The 19,970-nt window shown below is 38.3% G+C and overlaps 1 protein-coding gene and 1 long non-coding RNA gene across 3 annotated transcripts in view; both read right to left on the reverse strand.

Moving 5' to 3' along the window:
• Window positions 1-4,515: 4,515 nt before the first annotated feature.
• Window positions 4,516-10,027, reverse strand: LOC307005038. Of its 2 annotated transcripts, XR_013799202.1 has the most exons (5): window positions 9,924-10,027; window positions 7,304-7,520; window positions 6,656-6,774; window positions 6,465-6,556; window positions 4,516-4,579 (listed from the first exon to the last, which is right to left on the reverse strand). It is a non-coding gene; the product is annotated as an uncharacterized lncRNA (long non-coding RNA). The 2 variants fall into 2 exon arrangements; XR_013799203.1 differs by lacking the exon at window positions 4,516-4,579 and having other exon boundaries at window positions 6,370-6,556.
• A 273-nt stretch (window positions 10,028-10,300) lies between these two features.
• LOC307005037 (nectin-2) overlaps window positions 10,301-19,970 on the reverse strand; it is a 70,438-nt gene continuing 60,768 nt past the window's right edge. Inside the window, exons 7-10 of the mRNA XM_079624766.1 lie at window positions 13,418-13,547; window positions 12,902-12,959; window positions 11,551-11,619; window positions 10,301-11,350 (exon numbers count right to left, since the gene is read on the reverse strand). Coding sequence (XP_079480892.1) covers window positions 11,168-11,350; window positions 11,551-11,619; window positions 12,902-12,959; window positions 13,418-13,547 — 440 coding nt within the window. The 3' untranslated portion in view covers window positions 10,301-11,167. The remainder of the gene's footprint in view (window positions 11,351-11,550; window positions 11,620-12,901; window positions 12,960-13,417; window positions 13,548-19,970) is intronic.

Consider the following 19,970-nt stretch of genomic DNA (forward strand, 5'->3'; position numbering starts at 1 on the left):
CTACCTGAGCCTGCCACTCCCTTCCCATCTTAACGCAGATTCCAGCTGAGGAGACTTTGGCACTTTGGTCGCTCTGCTCAAATTCGCGCTCTGAAGCTTCTGTGAACATAAATCCCGCCTACTTTGATTTGATTGGTCATCTCAAATATTCTGACATTGACGAGCAGTGACAGACCAATGAGGCTCAGATGAACATACACACACACAAACACACACACACACACCCTGTCTCTGACGTGCGCTCTGTGAAGCGCCGCTGCGGATTGAAGATGAAGAACGCGCTGAATCTGATTATAACAAGACTGAAGCAAACACTATTTCAGATAGCCCGTCGGGCAGGCCGGTTATGCATTTTGGTAGCCCGACTGGAAAACACAATAGCCCCGGGACGTCGGGCAGGCAATTTTGCGGGCCCTGGGCTAGGTCTCCTTGGCCTCCCGGATTAAATGGCTCACCACTCCTGTGTGCTCTAAGCATCCCGCTACTCCTGGGACTCCCCTCTTCTGCACTGTGGTGTCTATGTACCCGTTCTTCAAGATGAACTCCATTAGCCGTTGGGACACGATCTTGAAGAATATTTTCCCTTCGACGCAGAGCAACGAGATTATATGAAACTGCTCGATGGTGCTTGCATTCTCTTCTTTGGGTATCCAGATCCCTTCAGCTGATCTCCATTGGGAAACCGCCTTCCCTCTCTGCCAAAACACCTTCAGGATTTTCCAGAGTCGAACAAGTAGCCTTGGGCACTGTTTATAGACCCTATAAGGCCCCATTTACACTGCATGGTTCAAGTGACCCAATTCCGATTTTTTCCTCTCATGTGGCACAGATCGGATATGACCGGTGAACGTGTAAGCAGGAAAAAAGCACATGGATTCCGATTTTCTCAGATCGGTTTCAGCCCTCACTCATATGTGGAAATAAATCGGATATGCGTTTCCCCAAGTGAGGACGAGGAGCAGGTCCTTCCGGTGGCTCCCTATTGGCCCACCCAGACCTGGTTCCCAGAACTCATGCTCCTCGTGACAGTCCCTCCCTGGCCCATTCCTCTGAGGAAGGACCTTCTGACTCAGAGACGGGGCACCCTATAGCACTCGCGTCTAGGGGACTTACCCCCAGAAGTACTTAACACCATCACTTCAGCGTGGGTACCGTCTATGAAACATTCGTACGCATTGAAGTGGAACCTGTTTGTTGAGTGGTGTTCTTCTCACCGAAAGGGACCCCCGAAGATGTTCGATTGGGTCCGTGCTTTCCTTCTTGCAGCAAGGGTTGGAGCGAAGGCTGTCTCCCTCCACCCTCAAAGTACATCCTGTCGCTATTTCAGCATATCATGACCACATAGATGGCAAAACAGTAGGAAAGCACGACATGGTCGTCGGGTTCCTTAGGGGGCGAGACAGTTAAAGGACAAGTTCGGTATTTTACACTTAAAGCCCTGTTTACAGATCGTATCTGATGAAATAGAACGGTTAAGATTAAACTTTGGACACATGCTCCTGTCCCGAGAATTTTAGGTTTATTTAGCTTTCCCCCCCCACCCCCACAATGGTTGTCTATGTGCACTGGCAGATTCCTTCCTAAAACACATTAAACTTTCGTTTACAAAGACGTGAAACTCACCGAGTGGTCAGGGGTGTTCACTGATATGATCCCCAAAAAAATCGCTGAAAAAGATGCTTTCCAACAGATTTTATTGTAGTGTTTGTCCACCTCCATTGACTTGTATTGAATGTGCTGTGTGAGGTACGATATTCCTCCGCCGCTTCTTCTTCTGCTTCTTCTGTGTATTCAATGAAATGCCAGCGGTTTGCTTGCAATTGGCAAAGGTGCATTATCGCCACCAACTGGTGTCTATTATTCAAGCTCTCAACGGAAGAATCTGGGTGTGACGCGTTTGGCAAAATAGGTCCACAAACGCTAAATAAACCTAAAATTCTCGGGACAGGAGCATGTGTCCAAATTTTAATCTTAACCGTTCTATTTCATCAGATACGGTCTGTAAACAGGGCTTTAAGTGTAAAATACCGAACTTGTCCTTTAAACCCTCCTCAACCTTTCCCTGGTGCTCCGCGCACTCTAGGATGCTCCCTTTGAGTCTTTGTAATCAGCAGACTTAAATCTTCTCTCCATGAAGACTTTGCTGCTGGTTGCACTGGCCTCTATTAAGAGGGTAGGACCTGCAGGCATTTTCGGTCAACGAATCCTGCCTAGAGTTCAGGCCGGGTGACAATCATTTTGTACTGAGACCCCGGCCTGGCTATGTGCCCAAGGTTCCAACCTTTCCCTTCAGGGACCAGGTGGTGAACCTGCAAGCCCTGCCCCTGGAGGAGGGAGACCCAGCCCTGGCTTTGCTCTGTCCTGTCTGCACACTGCGTCTCTACATGGACAGAAGTCTCAGACCAGCTCTTTGTCTGTTACGGAGGCCAGCAGAAGGGAAAGGCTGTCTCCAAGCAGAGGATGGCGCACTGGATAGTATATGCCATCGCCTTGGCTTACCAAGCACAATGCGTGCCCTGGCCACTCAGGTTGCATGCTCACTCCACGAGAGGCGTTGCATCCTCCTGGGCGCTGACACGTGGCGCCTCGCTAACAGATATCTGTAGAGCTGCAGGCTGGGCGATACCTAACATGTTTGCTTGATATTATAGCCTACGTGTAAAGCCGGTCTCCTCCCGTGTTCTCACCCTAAACGGGTAGCACTGGGAGGCCCGGCGCTGTTGGTTTGCTACACCCTACTGTGCACCCTCCAGAGTGAAAAACCTGTTGAGTCCTCCAACACCCTCTGCCCAGACATGGCGGAGCGTCCGGCGCCAGGCCTTTACCACACTTTCTTAGTGTTATCCAAGAATCCCAACAGTGACAGGTATACTCTGTGTAAGCCCTCTCCTATCATCCTTCTAGGCAAGAGGCTTGCACAGGGCGCTGGATAGGGTCAGCAGCTGTGGCCCTTTGGTAGGGATTCCTATTCGTCTGTCTCGATGTGGCGTCGAGTGACCGACTGAAGAGGAACGTCTAGGTTACATATGGTAACCCTCGTTCCCTGAAAGAGGGAACAGAGACGCCATGTCCCGTCGCCACATCTGCTGCGGCCCGCTGGGGCAGCCAGCTTATCGGCTTTAGCTCCTCAGCAAAAACTGAAACAATCGCACCTTCTGCTCATTATATATACCCGCGCTGCGTGCATTGGCTATATTATAGCCAATGCACATTGGTATATATAATTGGTATATTATATATACCAATGTGCATTGGCTCGTTTAGTTCCACTCGAAGTAGATTGGCCTCTCAAGCGAGATCCCTATTCGTCGGTCTTGACGTGACGAGGGTTACCATATGTAACCTAGACATATCATGAGTTTCCATGTTCTTAAAGCTTTATTGTTTTAGCTTAAATAATTTATTAATGAAAAGGATTATTTTATGGAAATATCAGAAATGAAAGTGGAATGCCTGACAAACAGTCACACTCACAGGAATACTGGAATCAAATGATTTTCATTATTTTCGACGAGTTATAAAACGTCTTTCTTTAACAATCGTTTTTTGAGCATGATTTATAACAATACTTTTGTGATGTACTCCCTTGTAATGAAGTGTAAAAGAAAAAGGCCATTTAAATGTACCTAAAGATAGTACATTTTCATGACTGTTTCTTAACACACTTAAGTACACTTTTTAAAAAAAATAGACATACTCTAAAAGTAAAGTAAAATGTATTGTATAAAAGAATTTTATAAGAATAAGTAAGAATTGTATAAAAATGTTTTTATTTGTTAAAATGTTCAGCTGAAATTGCAAATGCAAATCCTAATCTAACATGAATTCTAAGTGTACTTATGCCATAAAAAGTATTCCATACTTTCTCCCTCAAAATTAAAAATAAGAGAATCATTTACAGTACAGTAAAGAAACCAAAACAGTAAAGTTAATTGACAATGAAACCAGAATCTAATATAGGCAACCTCCTAATAAATAAACCTCCAGAATTCATTTTAAGAATCCTGGTGGGGACACCAGCACACTGGCATCCAAAGACCCAACATATGCTGGTGACCAGCAGTACTACTCTTTTCAGCAGAGTATAAATTACAAGCGAGGGAACAAAAACTGATCCAATGTGATCTCATGAGTGCTGATTAATTATGTGTTTATCTCACCAGTTACAGTGAACCATGTGGTGCTGAATTCATATTAACAGGTGGACAAAACCCAATCCTCTCTGATTGGACAATGTCAATTCTTCCATCTTAGCCTGTTTTAAGACAACACCTCAAAATCAATATGACTAATGTCCTGTATTCCAAGGGGACATTTTTGTATTGCATTGTTTATATTGTATTATATAATATTATATTGTTTTATAGTTAAAAATAATTTTTAAATTAGTTGACCCAAAATAAAAAATGATATTATTTACTCACCCCCATCACCCAGACAATGCCAGTAAAATGTTCTCACTATCTACTACCTATCTTCCACCTAAAATATCCCCCTCATTTCTCTCTCACTCACCATTCTGTCCAGGTGTCCTCCTCCGTCTCCTCTTTCAACTTCTCCTCCTCTGGTCCAGAACAACCTGCCCGATTCAGGGCCAAAGGTGAACCAGAACCAGTGGATGAAGAAGGTCAGAAAAAGAGAGAGAGGTTCTGTTAATGATTCTGGGGTAGAGAAGGCCTGTACTCTACTTTAGTCCACATAGAGAGAATAAGAGATCTTGTCCACTAAGCACCTCAATCAATCTGTCTAATCACAGCTTCTATTACTCTTCACACACAAAGATTAACTATAGGGGGTCTGCAGTCACGTGACTGTGGAATATCATCCTCTTAGCCTCTTAGTTGTCTCAAATGTAGTAAAGTGGGCTTAGTGGCTTCACCGTGGAATGATTCGCTATATTATAATTCACTATATTCACTTATCATCACATAATTTCTTTCATGCTGCCTGTACTGAAATTAATTGTAAGGCGAGTCTCATGTGTGCCTTGGGTGCAGAGCGCTATTAATATGACACATTTAGTTGTTGCCTATGTAGAGCGTTCCAAATCAGTCACTTATATGAGGTTCCATTTCTGTTCGGATGCTGCTAGAAGACAGTGAGAAAGAGCACTGGGTTTTGGCTATTGTGTTTAAAACATGCAGACGCACAGTGAGGCCTGTTTCTGATACAACTTATCACACACTTAAAATTCTAATAAGTGTGATGTGTCACTAAACAGAGAGCAGACTCTGTATAAGTATTTAAGGAACTTTATTTAGCAGCCAGCAACCTCTGTGTATCAAAATTATATTGTATTTGATCCCAAATGGTGATTTTGATAAGCAATAATTTACCCGAGGTTAACAATTAATCTTGGCTATTCATAAACTGACGTTTCACACTGTACATTCCTAACCCTGGGTTAACGTCCTTATTTACATATTTGTGGTGTCAGTGTCTCTGACGACTGGACGAACACTTCATGCAATGTTTACACAAAAGCTCTAACGTTGCGCATCATCCCATTACTGTATATATTGCCAACTGTACAATCAAGTTTATCCTGAATTTAACTTTTCAGACTATAAAAGTAATAATGAAACGGTCTCTTCTTCACTCCAGTTGTCACGTTTTATTTTTCCGTTTGACATTTTACCCTTCAAACACTGAAGATATTGTTTAATACAACGTACATTTCCGTGACTGTCCAAAGCATGTGAATATGTTCCTAAATAGTTACTAAATATTTCTGTTATTGTAGATGGTTTCCAAATCTCACCTGACGTCATATTTGAGCTTTTCAAATTGTGACAGATTAGCACTGGAGTGTGCAGCATTAGTAATACGAGGTGTAATCTGCAATATGATCCTGGAGCCCTGGTTAACTCCAACTGCTCCTCGTTATTACATTTCGAAACAAAATGTAAAGTAGTTACACAACATTTTATCAGTCCTTTGTTTAAAATCAACATGACATCCACATTAACCCTAATTCCGTAATGTTTATAGGCCTACCTGGTATAACTAAGAATTCATCAGTGCATAATATTCCAAAGAAAAAAATCTCTTTAGCTTCATAATCAAATCATCTATAAGCAAATCTATAATCAATATGTAACCAAATAACCAAAGTCTAAAAACTTGTTCCGCCTATAAAATAACTTATTTTCCGCTGACATCACCTAGACCATGCAGGCTATTGGATAATGTTAATTAGTAGCCAAATGTTTTAGACATTCAGGTTTGGCTGCGTTCCAGTACGTTAAGCCCACTTTTTACAATCCAATTAATTCCTGCTGGATAAAATCAAGTCCTGTTCAACATTTTTTTTTTAAGTTTCACTTCAAAATACATCACATTACAAAGTCAAATGTGTTGTGAATGTAATTTCATGTTGACTTTAAGCAACAGTTGTGTTAGTATTTGTGGAAACTATTTGTGTTGAGTGTGCTCTACTCTACATGGAAACGCCCTTTACTCACCAGCCATGACAACAGTGCACATGCTGCCATGCTCATCATAGTTAGACACATGGTCACAGACAGAAATGGAGGGGTGGAGTTTGTCCATCAGACTGTATGAGCAAGGAAGAGACACATGCTAATAAGTACATGCACACATTTGACTGTGATTGGCAGAGAGCAAGGAAGGATCAGAGGAAAGTGTACTTCACCTGCACCCTCTTTAACCTTCTTCTTTTATCCTTCCACCCTCTCCGCCTGCTCATCCTCCTCTCTTCTCATTTATTTTTAGACGGCTTAGTCGAGGGGTGGAGGATGTTCCTGAGGCCTTCTGTATCAAGCACATAGATCCTAAATGAATGATTGTATGTGAAATGGAGTCATTTATCCAGGTGTCTTAGTCTTTGAATTTATTTATAAAAAATTATCTGTGATCAATTTGTGTCCCAGGGGTTGATTTTTATTGTTATTTGCAGTTCACATTAAAACATTTTACAGTATGTCGTCTTTTATTTTTGCTACTTTTTAAAATACCTTTTATGTAATTTTACTCAGACTAGCAATGTCAAAACAATGATAATATAAAGATTATTCAACATCACCCAATTCAATATTTTGTGAAAATTATGTAAATTAAATGAATTTAAATTACATCCCACAGTTCTGCCACCATAACAAACAGTTTTGTGACAACAGTTACAACAGTGTCGGTGAAAAGCATGCTTGAGGTGAAATATAAATATATAAATATTATATATTATTCAAAGACTGCTCTTCGACAGTTTCTCAGTAATAATCCCAATTCTTTGTTCTGAGGGCAGCTCTAAATCTAGAACACAGCTGTCATATTAATGACATACCATCCAACCACACAGTTCAGAGCCAGACACTTTGTCCTTCTCTCTATTTCTTTCACACTTTCTGTCGGTCTACTGATGAGGCTGAGAATTGTTGCTGTGGTGATGTCATTTGTTGCCTAGCAACAGCTGTCCCTGGGCAACCCACAACCAGGGCCTCTGCGGGAACATTTTGGATTATTTGGGGATGTCGATTTCATCAGCGGTTTCTTGCAGCACTCTGCAAAGGTAGGACACAGCTATGTGAGAAGAGATAAAATGACAATGGGGTCTTCATTTTAATGAATCCTCAAAGATATGCAGTTTTCAATTAAATTTGTACTAAAATTATTATTCTAATAATTATTAGTCTAATCATTTTTAATACAACACTTTTTTGTTAAATTAAAATTTTAATACATTTTTTTTTAAATAAAAACATTTTCACTAGTGGCCTTTTGAATCCCACTGTATAAGTCAGCATGAAATGGAAGTTTAGTTTATTCTTCCCTTTTGCGACAAAAATATCCAAGTGAAATGGGTTCTTGAACCATACAAATATAGAGCGGAATTGATTTTGTCCATCGGGAATTTATTGGATCGTTGTGGTTTTTATTGCTACAATCTCATGTGAATGACAGGTTGCCCTGACCTCACATCTTTAATGAATTTAATCTTTAATTATTTGTGTTCTTCTTAGGGTGTTTGTGGATGTGAGAACACCCATGGGGGACGAATGTGTGGGGGTTTGAGATCCCCAGGGAGTTTCTACAGCTCTGGACACATTTCAGTCCTACTGTTGACAGGCTCTGTCTTCCATTACTGCCAGTAAATGAACTGAAAAAGCAATGCTGAAGGGGATGATGGAAAAGCTTGTTGACAGTAGCCTATTTCACCACTTACAGCTATGTTATGTTGACTATTTACTCATCAATTCTCCACAAATTACACTTGTAGTTTACCAGTAAATCTAAATCACATATCATGCCATTATTTTTGTTCCTAAGTTGTGGAATGCTGTTCCTATTCCAATTTGAAATGCTTCAACTGGAATATTTCAAGAAGTTGATTAGTATTAGGCTAGAAAAGCCTAGCCCAGCCCAGTTTTGTAGCGGTTGTTCCTCTGCGTTGTGTTATTTGGATGTTAATAAAGAATTTTACACTTAAATCTGGTTGTGCTGAAAGGTGACTTTTTTATAACAGTGCCTGTGTGGTAAAACCATAGACTGTAAAAAAAATAGGGTAAAACAAACAGGCACGAATATCGAGCACCTCTTTTCGCTCTTGCCTCTCCTCTCTAGTGACAATGCAGGAAAGAGCATGTGCACACACACATACAGTATAATAATTATCAGAGCCGGACAGTAACGGAGTACATTTACTTGAGTACAGTACTTAAGTACAATTTTGAGGGATCTGTACTTTACTCGAGTATCATTTTTGGGGAGTACTCATGACTTTACTCAAGTACATTTAAGAGGCAAATATTGTACTCTTTACTCCACTACATTTCTATCCATAACCGTGAGTACTGAGTACCCGTTACTTTGATTGGGACAGCCTATCAGCTTTCAGGTTCAGGTTCAGAGGTGTGTCAGAACATATATTGCCTTCTTTGCTGGTTTAGGTTGGTTTGATTGATGAAAAAACAGAGAAACTCACATGTACACACAATTGTTAGCTGAATTTTCTTTTCTGATATTACACATTAATGTAAGCTGAGTATTTGCTCTGATGTTCTTGAGTATGCAGTGTTTAAAACACAGTCAGGTTCAAATGTGGGTGCAAAAAATCCATTAAAACTCTAGCAGAGGTTTGTCAGAGCGTTGCCATTGTGCTATTGCCTTGTATTGCCTTTATTTAATGTTAAATAAAGCAACATGGTGAAAATCATGAAAAAGATGAAAATGACTTCATTTTACTTTCAATTCCTTTTACATTCTCCAAAGTATTAACATAAAAAATTTCATAACTCCATGTAGGACGTTTCTGTACATAAATGTAAGCACTGTGGCAGTAGTAATGCAATATTTAGAAAATGTACTCTTGTACTCTTGATACTCAAGTACTTTTAAAAACAAGTACTTCAGTACTTTTACTTGAGTAGACATCTGACTGTAGTACTTTTACTTGTACTTGAGTAAAATTTAGCAGGGGGTATCTGTACTTTTACTCAAGTAATGAAGCTGTGTACTCTGTCCGCCTCTGATAATTATAATAGGCCTACTAGTAATAATAATAATTAATTCACAAACATGTCCTTCTTATATAAAAATAATTCAAAACAGCATTACAATGTTTCTTAGATACGTTACCAATTAGCATACCTGTGTGGCAAAACAAATAAACAGGCACAAATATCGCACCTCTTTTCACTTTTACTAACTTGTTTGTTTTTTTATTACATTTTAATTGTTGTTGCGTGTTTTTCTATTTATACTCACTGTTTTGGCGCTTTGAGTGGAAAAAAAGCACATTACAAATAAAATGTATTATTAGTAGTAATTAGCATGTCTGTGCTGTTTCTACGATTTTAGAATTCAGGAAAGATTGTTGACTGACCTCAGGGTAGGCTACTCATTCTTTATTAGTACACAATCTGATGACAGTTTTGAATGATTTTAGGCTGTAGAAAAGTATTTACCTGTTAGTTTAAGATGGTTAGCATGCAACTGCAGTCAGTGAGTGTTTACCACTGAACACATACATTGCGGGAACTACGACTCGTAGTCTACGAGTGCTCTTTAGTCTTTATCTGTGAGCGCGCGCCCTCCACTGGTGTGATTTAAATCAAACCACCGTCACAGCATCTACGCAGTGAGTATATTCTTGTGTGTTTATGCGTTTTACAGTGAATATAACATATTGTTGTTGTTGTTGTTGTTTTGGCTGATCATTTAGATACTTCTGGAACATTACACGAGATTGTATTGATCCCAGCTGCAACTGAATGCCTAGCTACTAGGCCTACTGGTAGGCCTAAATATGGTAAAGTACCCAAAACCAAAATAAACACATATTCAAGAGAAACTTGCCATTTTTTAATGAAGTAACTGAAAATTGTCTTACTTTTATACCAATATGTGAGCTTATGAACTTCTTTTTACAAAAGGTCATATCCATATTTCCATTGCACACACAATTTTAAGACTCTCATTCACGCACATTGAGGATAATAACTGTCAGTGAAACATACATAAAATGTCTAGAAAGCACATAACCCGTTTATTGAGCGTAAACAATCTAGCAGTAGGCCTACACTGGAAAATAATTACAAATATGAATATTCTAGAGTAAAATAAAATAATAATAATCAAATCAATTATAATTTTTTTAATCAATGCAATTATATAGTCTACCCAAAAAATCAGCAGGGTGCAAATGATTAGCTGATTAATCTAATGCAATTTAGGCTACTAAAACAAGAAATCAATTCGAAAACTAAATCTTGTAAGGTACAGACTATAGGTACAAAAAATAAAAGAGTTTAGGAACAGAAAGAATGAAATTTCAGTGGATTACGCTAATAATAATAACCACAATAATAATGATTCAATAATGTATGTTGATCACTGGCTCATTTTGTCCTTATGGTTGCTTTAATACAGATTCATAGTCAACCAAAAAATGTCACATTCCTTAATCAGATAGCAGATACAGAAGGACAAATAATCGTGCATGTTCACAACTACATCTGAGCGCACATATAATCACAATGACGTCTTCATTCTCTCATTGAGGTCTTTATGAACTGGGCACTGAGGAACAGGGCCCTTACAGTGTTTGGGTTAATCAAAGCCTTTGCAATCAAACCCATACTTCATATTACAATATTAAACAGTACAATTGTGCTCAAGTTACAGTATAAAAACCTACTCGGTATGATCCCTACACCATCACAGCTGGTGACATGAAACTGCTCCCTCTAGTGACAGAGGAAGTGATGTAATATGCGCCTTCCTCCCCCATCATTCCGTCTTCGTCTTCGTCTCTGTCATCGTGGTAAGGAGTCTTTTTGTCCTCCCAGGAAGGCTCATGATGATCCTTGTCATCATAGTATACTAAATGATCCTGTCAGAGTAGAGATTGTAGTGTTGTGATTAGAGTCAAAGCACATATGTGTTTCTATGATAGAGAGGATTATGATCTGTAAGTAATCAGCCTGAATTATGCATGGAATAATGAACATGCCATCAAATATGTATGATTTACCATCTTAAATGCCACAAAGGATTAGAGGAATAGAGAGAGGGAGAGAAATGGCCTCTTACTGTCATTGGCTCCTCTTTCGTGTCATTGTGCATGAGCTCAGGATCAGACACATGTTTACTGATGCTCGGCTACAAAAGGAAAAGAAAAGGGTGAATTGAGCTTTATGGAAGCTTGTTTCTGCCACTAAATAAAAAAAAAAGTAATCACGACTTTTTATCTCACAATTCAGACTTTTTTTCTCGCAATTGCGAGTTTACAACTCACACCAGAGGAAAGAAAAGTCAAAATTGTAAGTTTTCAGTGGCAGTAACAAGCTACCTATCAGTGAAAAGTTTCTTCTGAAAGAATTTCAGATTTTTTTTGTAGGCCTATTTGGTTTGTCTCTCTAGAAACTTCCATCCAAATATACAGCACTATGACTGAACGTTTGGGTGATTTCATGTCTCCTTTACTCAGACTGTCCTAATCCAGTCTGTGGATGGCAATCCATCCAGTTTAAAAAGTACTAAAAATAAAATAAAATAATACAATTTAAATTAAATCGAAAATTTTAAATAAAAAAAATGGAAATGGAAATTAAAAATGTTGTCTGGCCAACTAACTGAAATTAAACTTCTAAGCTCATAAAACAGGAACTGAGCAAAACTAATATAAGAATCACAAGAATTTCCATCTTCCTTAAAAGCACTTTCACTATTTTAAAGAAAATTCCCATCATATCCCCTTTTGCTTTGATGACAGCAGCACTCAGTGAACTTCACAAGTTAGTGTAAAACCTGATGATCATGACCTCACGCATGATTTGAGATGATCCAAAGAGCTTATTGTGCTTCAATGAATGCAAGAACATCTGACTGTCTGTACAAAGATTTGTAACATGATCAACGTTACAAGTATACATGTTTGATTAGTGACGGAGGTCACACTTTATATTAGGTGATTTAAATTTTAAACTACTATGTACTAGTCAAAAACATTGTTAGGTAATTGTACAATGTTGAATTACAAAAGGTTTAAGGGTATAGGGTAAGGGATGGGATTCGGATCAACAGTGTAATTATAGATGTAATTACAGAAATATATTACAGCTGTAATTACATGCAGGTATTTTAAAGTACAATAAGTGCAGTTCTTAAAATAAAATAAAGTTTAACAGTAACACGCCGAATATTGATTATTTCCTATCCATTTAATGTCATACTGTTTTCTAAATTTTCTAAACCTTAAAACTTTCTGTTCATCTCGAGGCTTAATTTAAATTAGGAATCCCCGATTTTCAGTGTGGACACACACACACACACACACACACACACACATTTATTTATATTATATATATATATCATTTAAAATGAACTCAGCTGCATTTGCTCAAAGTGTAAAATAGAGTATGAATCTCTCGGCTCTACTTACTGTGTCTGAATATGAATATGTCTTCGTAGGAGGAGGAGGTTTGTGAGTGGGTGGACGGCTGCAAGAACAGACACAAATAGACGATTAGTAAAGTGGGAAACATTCACTGGTCATTTATAAGCAGTGTTGGGGGGTAACGCATTACAAGTTACGTAATCAGATTACTTTTTTCAAGTAACGAGTAAAGTAACGCATCACTTCTAAATTTACAATAAAATATCTGAGTTACTTCGTTTTCTCATTTATTGGCTGACACCACTCCTGTCCCCATGTTGATCGGGAGCATGCCCAGCCCATGTTAAGAAAAATAAGTAACGCAAAAGTAACAATGCATTACTTTCCATAAAAAGTAACTAAGTAACGCAATTAGTTAGGCTACTTTTTTAAAGGAGTAACTCAATATAGTTATGCATTACATTTAAAAGTTACTTTCCTCAACACTGTTTATAAGTAACTTGTTTTTACCATGCAGGGTAGCAGTCAAAGACAGAATATGAAAGAGGTGGCAGTACTTACTCTATGTTTTTCCTCTGGTATTTGCGGACCATCACTATGATAGTTGCAATTATGGCTATGAGGATGATCACACAAAGAATAGCACCAAAAATACCTCCAGTAGAGGCACCCTTTATTGGCTCAGGAAATTCTAAAGGGAGAGACAGAGAGACTTAGATCTCCATGAGTCATAGAATAACAATCACATTTTCCTTTTCTTTTGAAATAAAACAGTTCAATGCACTTCTGTATAAGCATACTCTTGAGTTCCTGACCTCAAATCATTCTCCTCAGTCAAAACAGCTTGAATAGTAACACATGACCACCCGCACAACATTGCCACATCTACACAAGTGCTGGTAGTTTATAAACACCACTTAAATCCTGCTGTGCTGTTTTCTCACAGCAGATCCTGCTTTCTTAGGCTGGATAAATAAATCCCAGATTCCACACACATGGAATCATGCTCATCTGTCTTGTACAGCTAGTTTAACATTACCATGAAGATCTTCTAAGCCAAGAAAAAATATACATTAATTTCTGATGACATTATGTAATTTCTTTTCATTTATGATTATAATTATTATGCATATTCAGGTGAACTCTCTATTTCTATACAACTCATAGGACATGCAGATTGATGGGAAGAGTGCTCAGTTTACAAATAAAATGAGATGATGTGAGAATAATGTTTCACACCTCTGGCATCAGGTGAGACATTTTTTTAATTATGTCATTGTCATTATGGAATGTTATTTTTATGGTATGTGTAAAATATATTTTTTAATGAGTGAAATATTTTATGTCTATGGAATGTTTGTGCTCAGTAAGAAGCATTTCATACAGTGTCCATATTAAAATATGAACAATAATGTCTAACAATAATGTCTAAGCTGTTCCGGGAAATGTATTAAATATAGCCTACATCAGTATTACTTGCTACTCTTGGAATTACACTATAATGTAATTATAATAATCATTGTATTAAATGTTAAAATTGTAAATCATTATTTTATTAATTGTTACTTAATATTTTATGTAAAAACTAATAGATATCACCATACTTCCCCAGTTGATTGAATACATCAAGAATTACCAACACATTTTGTATTACAAGTTTTCTAAAATGTTATATTTAAATATGAAAAAAAGTTAGTATCTAATTAAATATGCACTAATTTGCATACATTTCCAGAAATCTAAACATTGGATAAGGGTTTCAAAGTCTTGGTTCAAAACTCTTGTTTAATTTTTGTTGACATCTTTGAGTCAAAGGTTTTAACAGAGGGGATTCTTGATTATTGAATATTTTTTTTATCACTGTCAACATGAGAAAATTACAGGGGGACAAAAAACATTTTGAGAAAACTGCCTTTAAAGATAGGCTTATGATTGGAATCTGCAGACAATAATAGATAAATACAATAAAATACTTAAAAAAAACTGTAAGTAGGCCTGTTTTCTTTCCACTAAGTCCCTTCGAACAAAACCATAGTGGTTCCCAACCCTGATCCTACCAACCCCAACACTGCACATTTTTTATGCCTGTCTCTTATCTAATCAGGTGTGTTTGATTAGAGAGATATTTATTGTTTAAATACATTTTAATACACTAGATGGCGCTACAGCTGTATAAAGCTCCAGGACAATGTATTCTATCTAGACACAGACTCCCTGATGTCATCACCATAAAAGTGCAGCGTTTACTGTGCAAATATATCCGCTCGTCTCTCGGATCCCTCACTTTGCGTTGCAGGTGCTATACTGACAGGCAGGTTAACGTCTGCGTACGGCCGAGAGCTCCCCTGGCGATTTTCCACAAGTCATCAACATGAGAGTCAAAGAAGAAGTAAAAAGAAAGAGAGAATGTTGACCAGCTAGACAAACCGGTTTAAAGGACAGAATGGATGCTTTTATTTAAAAGAAAGACACAAGTTTGGAACGTGCGCGCGTCACGTCTCGCTGAATATCTGCCTTGTCAATCACATGTCGTTCTTTCACTTCGTTCGTCTCGCGCTGTCAATCTCTCGTTCTTGTCCTAAAGCGCTCTTTCCTCTTTTCTCTCGCTTGGTTCAGCTAAAATATCATAGCAGATAAACACATCCGAGAATGTAGGCTAATGCATATAACGTTATTACAATTATTTTTATTACGGTTTTCTGTTCAAGAGCAAAATTGAGCGTGAAATAATTTCGTAGAATGACCCTAAACTGGATATTTTACTGTTGCCCACCATGGCAATATACCAGTGTATAATTGTGACCCACCAAATGATGTGGCATAGTAGGTGCTGTATTGACCTACCTAATCCTAATGCAATCCTAACCCTATCCAGATAGCATACATATCCGGGCCTCATCTGGGCATTCAACTACAAAATGTCATATGCTGGCCATTAAGGGTGTTAGTGACGTTAGTTGTGGCCCAGGTGTGGCCCATGTGCCGCTGCCACAACTGGGCCAGATGCCATTAGCTATCTGGTAACCTTAACCTTAATGTCTATGGTCACATAATTAGGTGGGTCACCGAATTCAGCACAACATCTGTGTTCTGACCCCCACCAGATTATCATTACTACCCCCAACCCCCCAACTCCCCTAGGCCTATAGGTAGGTTTAGGATTAGGGGATGGGGTTAGGATTAAGTAATCAATAAGGGGGGTAATAATTTGGCAGGTCAAATTCAGCTCAAAATCTGCACTACTTCCGATCCTGTTAAGGTGGGTTCACATTTAACGTTACTAGCGAAATGCAGTAATTTCTACAGGAATCCACGAGATTGAGAATTTGGTGTGTATTCACATCAGAATCCTGATCACCTTGCTGGGGTTTATTTTGTGATAATGACCATCTGAATGTAGCCTACATCATCCCTTACACTACACCAGATACTCGCATACTAAATACAGCATTAAGCACAGTTCATAAAGAGCACACAGTACTTGAGCATGAATTACAGAATTATCCCGTCACACAAACAGAATGAGCAAAACTCCACTCAAATCTAAGAACACAATCAGGGAGACAGCTGATTCATTTGAAGAAAGAGCCTTTAGCAGTATACCACAAACACAGAAAGAGATGGAGAGAGAATATGAGGTGTAGAGGAAGTGAAGGTCACTGCAGACAGAAGCAGAATGAGGGAAGAATGTGTGTGTGTGTGTGTGTGTGTGTGTGTGTGTGTGTGTGTGTGTGTGTGTGTGTGTGTGTGTGTGTGTGTGTGTGTGTGTGGAGCAATGGCGCAAGAAAGCAGGGAAAAAACTCAATCAATCATAAATGTGACATCTCCGTTTATAAACTCCAGTCTACAGCTCAGAGTCTCAGGACGTCCATGTGAGGCTGTTTACTGCCACATAAATGGTGGACACAGAAATTGCAGTGCATTAACTTAACAGTGTCACAGAGACCAAATTTGCTATGTCACGTTAAAGGAATAGCTCACCCAAAAATTAACATTTTGTCATAATTTTCTTGCACTCGTTTCAGTACAAACATGGCTTTCTTTCTTCCAAAACAAAACCATTTTTTTATTCAAGTGAACACAAAAGAAGTAAATAAATAAAACTACTTTATATTTTACTGAATTTTTTAATTAAATCTTATTTAATAATTTTATAAATTTATTTTATTTATATATTTGTTTATCTTTTATTATTTATTGTTTTAATTTAATTTAAACAATAACACATTGACATGGTTTCCAAACTTCCGCTTCAATAGCCTACTCTTGAAAAGAATTGGTAACACTTTACAATAAGGTCTCATTAGTTAACATGATTTAATGTAACTAACATGAACTAACAATGAGGAATACATTTGTTACAGTATTTTTTTATCTTTGTTAATGTTAGTTAATAAAAATCCAGTTGTTCATTGTTTGTTCATGTTAGTTCACAGTGCATTAACTAATGTTAACACAAACAACTTTTGAAGATGAATAAATGCTGTAGAAGTGCAGTTCATTATTTGTTAATGTTAACTAATGTTGTTAACTAATGAAACCTTATTGTAAAGTGTTACCAATGAATTTAGTTTCACTGAACACAAAATGTTCCTCCAATGTTGCATGGTCAAAACCAGATTAGAGATAAACATTTGTTGTTTTGTTTATCTTTCCTGTGGCCTCGGCTCATAGTTCGAGTAACTGAAACTAAAAGCATTTTGAAAGCTCTTGGGCTCAATAAACCACGGTATGCAGTAATTCAGTTACGGTGATTACAATCAAGTCACATGACCCATCTCTGCCACGACAATCCTATTTCACACGGTGTGTCTGAAGTGGCAGGTTGATGGCATTAATTTGTGGAATAAACAATTTAAGGTGAATTATGGATGTGTCAATATGAAAAGACAAACGCAATTAGGGGGATTATGTCTGTAGACATGATGCTCTGTCAATGTACTGCAAATAGACTGTGTGTGCGTGTGTGTGCGTGTGTGTGCGTGTGTGTGCGTGTGTGTGTGTGTGTGTGTGTGTGCAGAAGAGAAGCCAAGCCTCCAGATCCACGCTTAATGGAGTTAGATTATCAGCATCCATTCTGACCGAGTGGAATTTGACATCAGAGAACATTTCCCATGAGAAACTGCATCCCGGTGAATAACAACATGAGACAGACAGATCAAAGAGAGATGATGACACATCTGACACTGAAAAATCAAACGTTCTAACACACATTTTGACATATAATCCAGCACACATGATGAATCCAAACTGTGAAGTTTGTGAAAAGCCCAAATGAGATTGAAGGTGTTATCAAAGGTGTCATGCACCGTTTTCTTTGTCTTTTTTTAAAGGGGTAGTGGTTATCTTGACTCTGTTCCCTATAAGTGAGACAATACATGACTGAAGGGGTAATGGTTTTTAAAAACTTAGTAGTAAAATGTCAGCAGAAGTCAACCAGTAGTTTTGGTTTAGGGTGCAAGAACATCACATTTCACCCTTATTTAGAACTCTATTGTTTCAAAGCAGCTGCACAGTTAATAAACAAGAAAATAATGTTGCAATGTCTTCAATTATGAAACAAATACAATTTCAACTATAAAGCAGCTATAAAAAGATGACATTATTCAGCTCAATTTCAGTGTTAATTCAGTTTAGTTCAATACTAGTGCAGTCCATCAAACTATAAAATTAATTTCACTCTCCTCTCAAGAGGACCTATACTTGCGTAATTGTAATGTTAAGATATGAAATTATGGCAGCACATACTGATAAGGTATTTCTAACCTGACAAAATGTTCTCCCTATGTTTTAACACATTTAACTTGACAGTTTTTTTCTCTGCATGCTTTTTCATTGTATGGAAAAGAGTAGCTTTGACATTCTGATAAGTTCTTTTGAGTTAAATAATTACAGAACCTCCAGTTGAAGAAAAATACCTGAAAAAGGCTGAAATGGGAAAAAAATAAAATAATTTTTAATCTACAATTTTTTATGGATTCTCAAAAATTGGGAGGGTTGGCATGTGCACGGTTATCATGCCAACGGGTTTATCAAATGCCTTCTCCGCCTCTGACTTTGAACGGACATGCGGTTCACAAGTGGTCACTATTCATTTGACTTGAGCTTCGGCAAGCACTGTAATATCCCGCATATATGCCATGCAATTTGACTCACCCCATCACTCTTTATGATAACAATGCGGCACAAGTGTGTGTGTGCGTGTGTGTCTTCAGCAGTCTCATTCATCACACTCTGCCCAGCACTAATCACAGCTGAGGCCTAAACTCAGCCCATGCATTTAAACTGTCTGAGGATTTAACTGATGTCAGCGACACCGAGTCTCTGTGTGTGCATGAGTATGTGTGCGTCTCTCCGGGGAGGCAGTGAGGTTTCTGCCACTGCGCATTAAGGCAGAAGACAGTAGCCACAGGAGCAGGCCGGATCCCCATCTCCAAGGTCACTGCTCCCTCAACACCCACAGCTCCTGACGTCACTCATGCAATTTTTCAATATTTCTGACATTGTTTCTGACAAAGACTGATAATTTGTTTTAAAGAAAGCCATGAACAAAAATGGTAAGCTGATCTAGAGAATAGCATCATAAAGGGGAATAGTTCATTATTCTTATTCCTGAAAAGTGATTATTTGTGAATAATATAATATATTTACCAACAAAACTTAATTTTTTTTTTAGAAACACACACACAGACATCAAGAATCAACATGACATGCTTTAGGCCGCAATGCATGCTGGGAGCCTTGATTTTAATATTATGGTGGCTCCCAGCATGCATTGCGGCCTGAAGCATGTCACCATTGTTGAGATTCATATGCTGATTCTTGATGTCTGTTAGCCTGGGAAAACCCAGACCACTTCCGGCAAATTTAGATTTGCTCTGCAAGTGGGTCTGGCAAAGAGCCCATTGAAACCCATTTCCAATCCGCCGAAATCGCGGCACCAATCAGAAACGTTTTACACGATGACGACAGAGCAGAGACGGTGACGCAGATTTTGTACATTACAGAGATGGATGCCGCCGTGGAACATCACAACATCACTCGTTCGAATCAGCTATCGCGTCTGTTTCAAGCGATTTAAAATGGTCATTTTCGTTAACACAAACAGAGAATT

Source organism: Phoxinus phoxinus, assembly GCF_949152265.1.
Source record: "Phoxinus phoxinus genome assembly, chromosome: 10".
Taxonomy (NCBI): domain Eukaryota; kingdom Metazoa; phylum Chordata; class Actinopteri; order Cypriniformes; family Leuciscidae; genus Phoxinus; species Phoxinus phoxinus.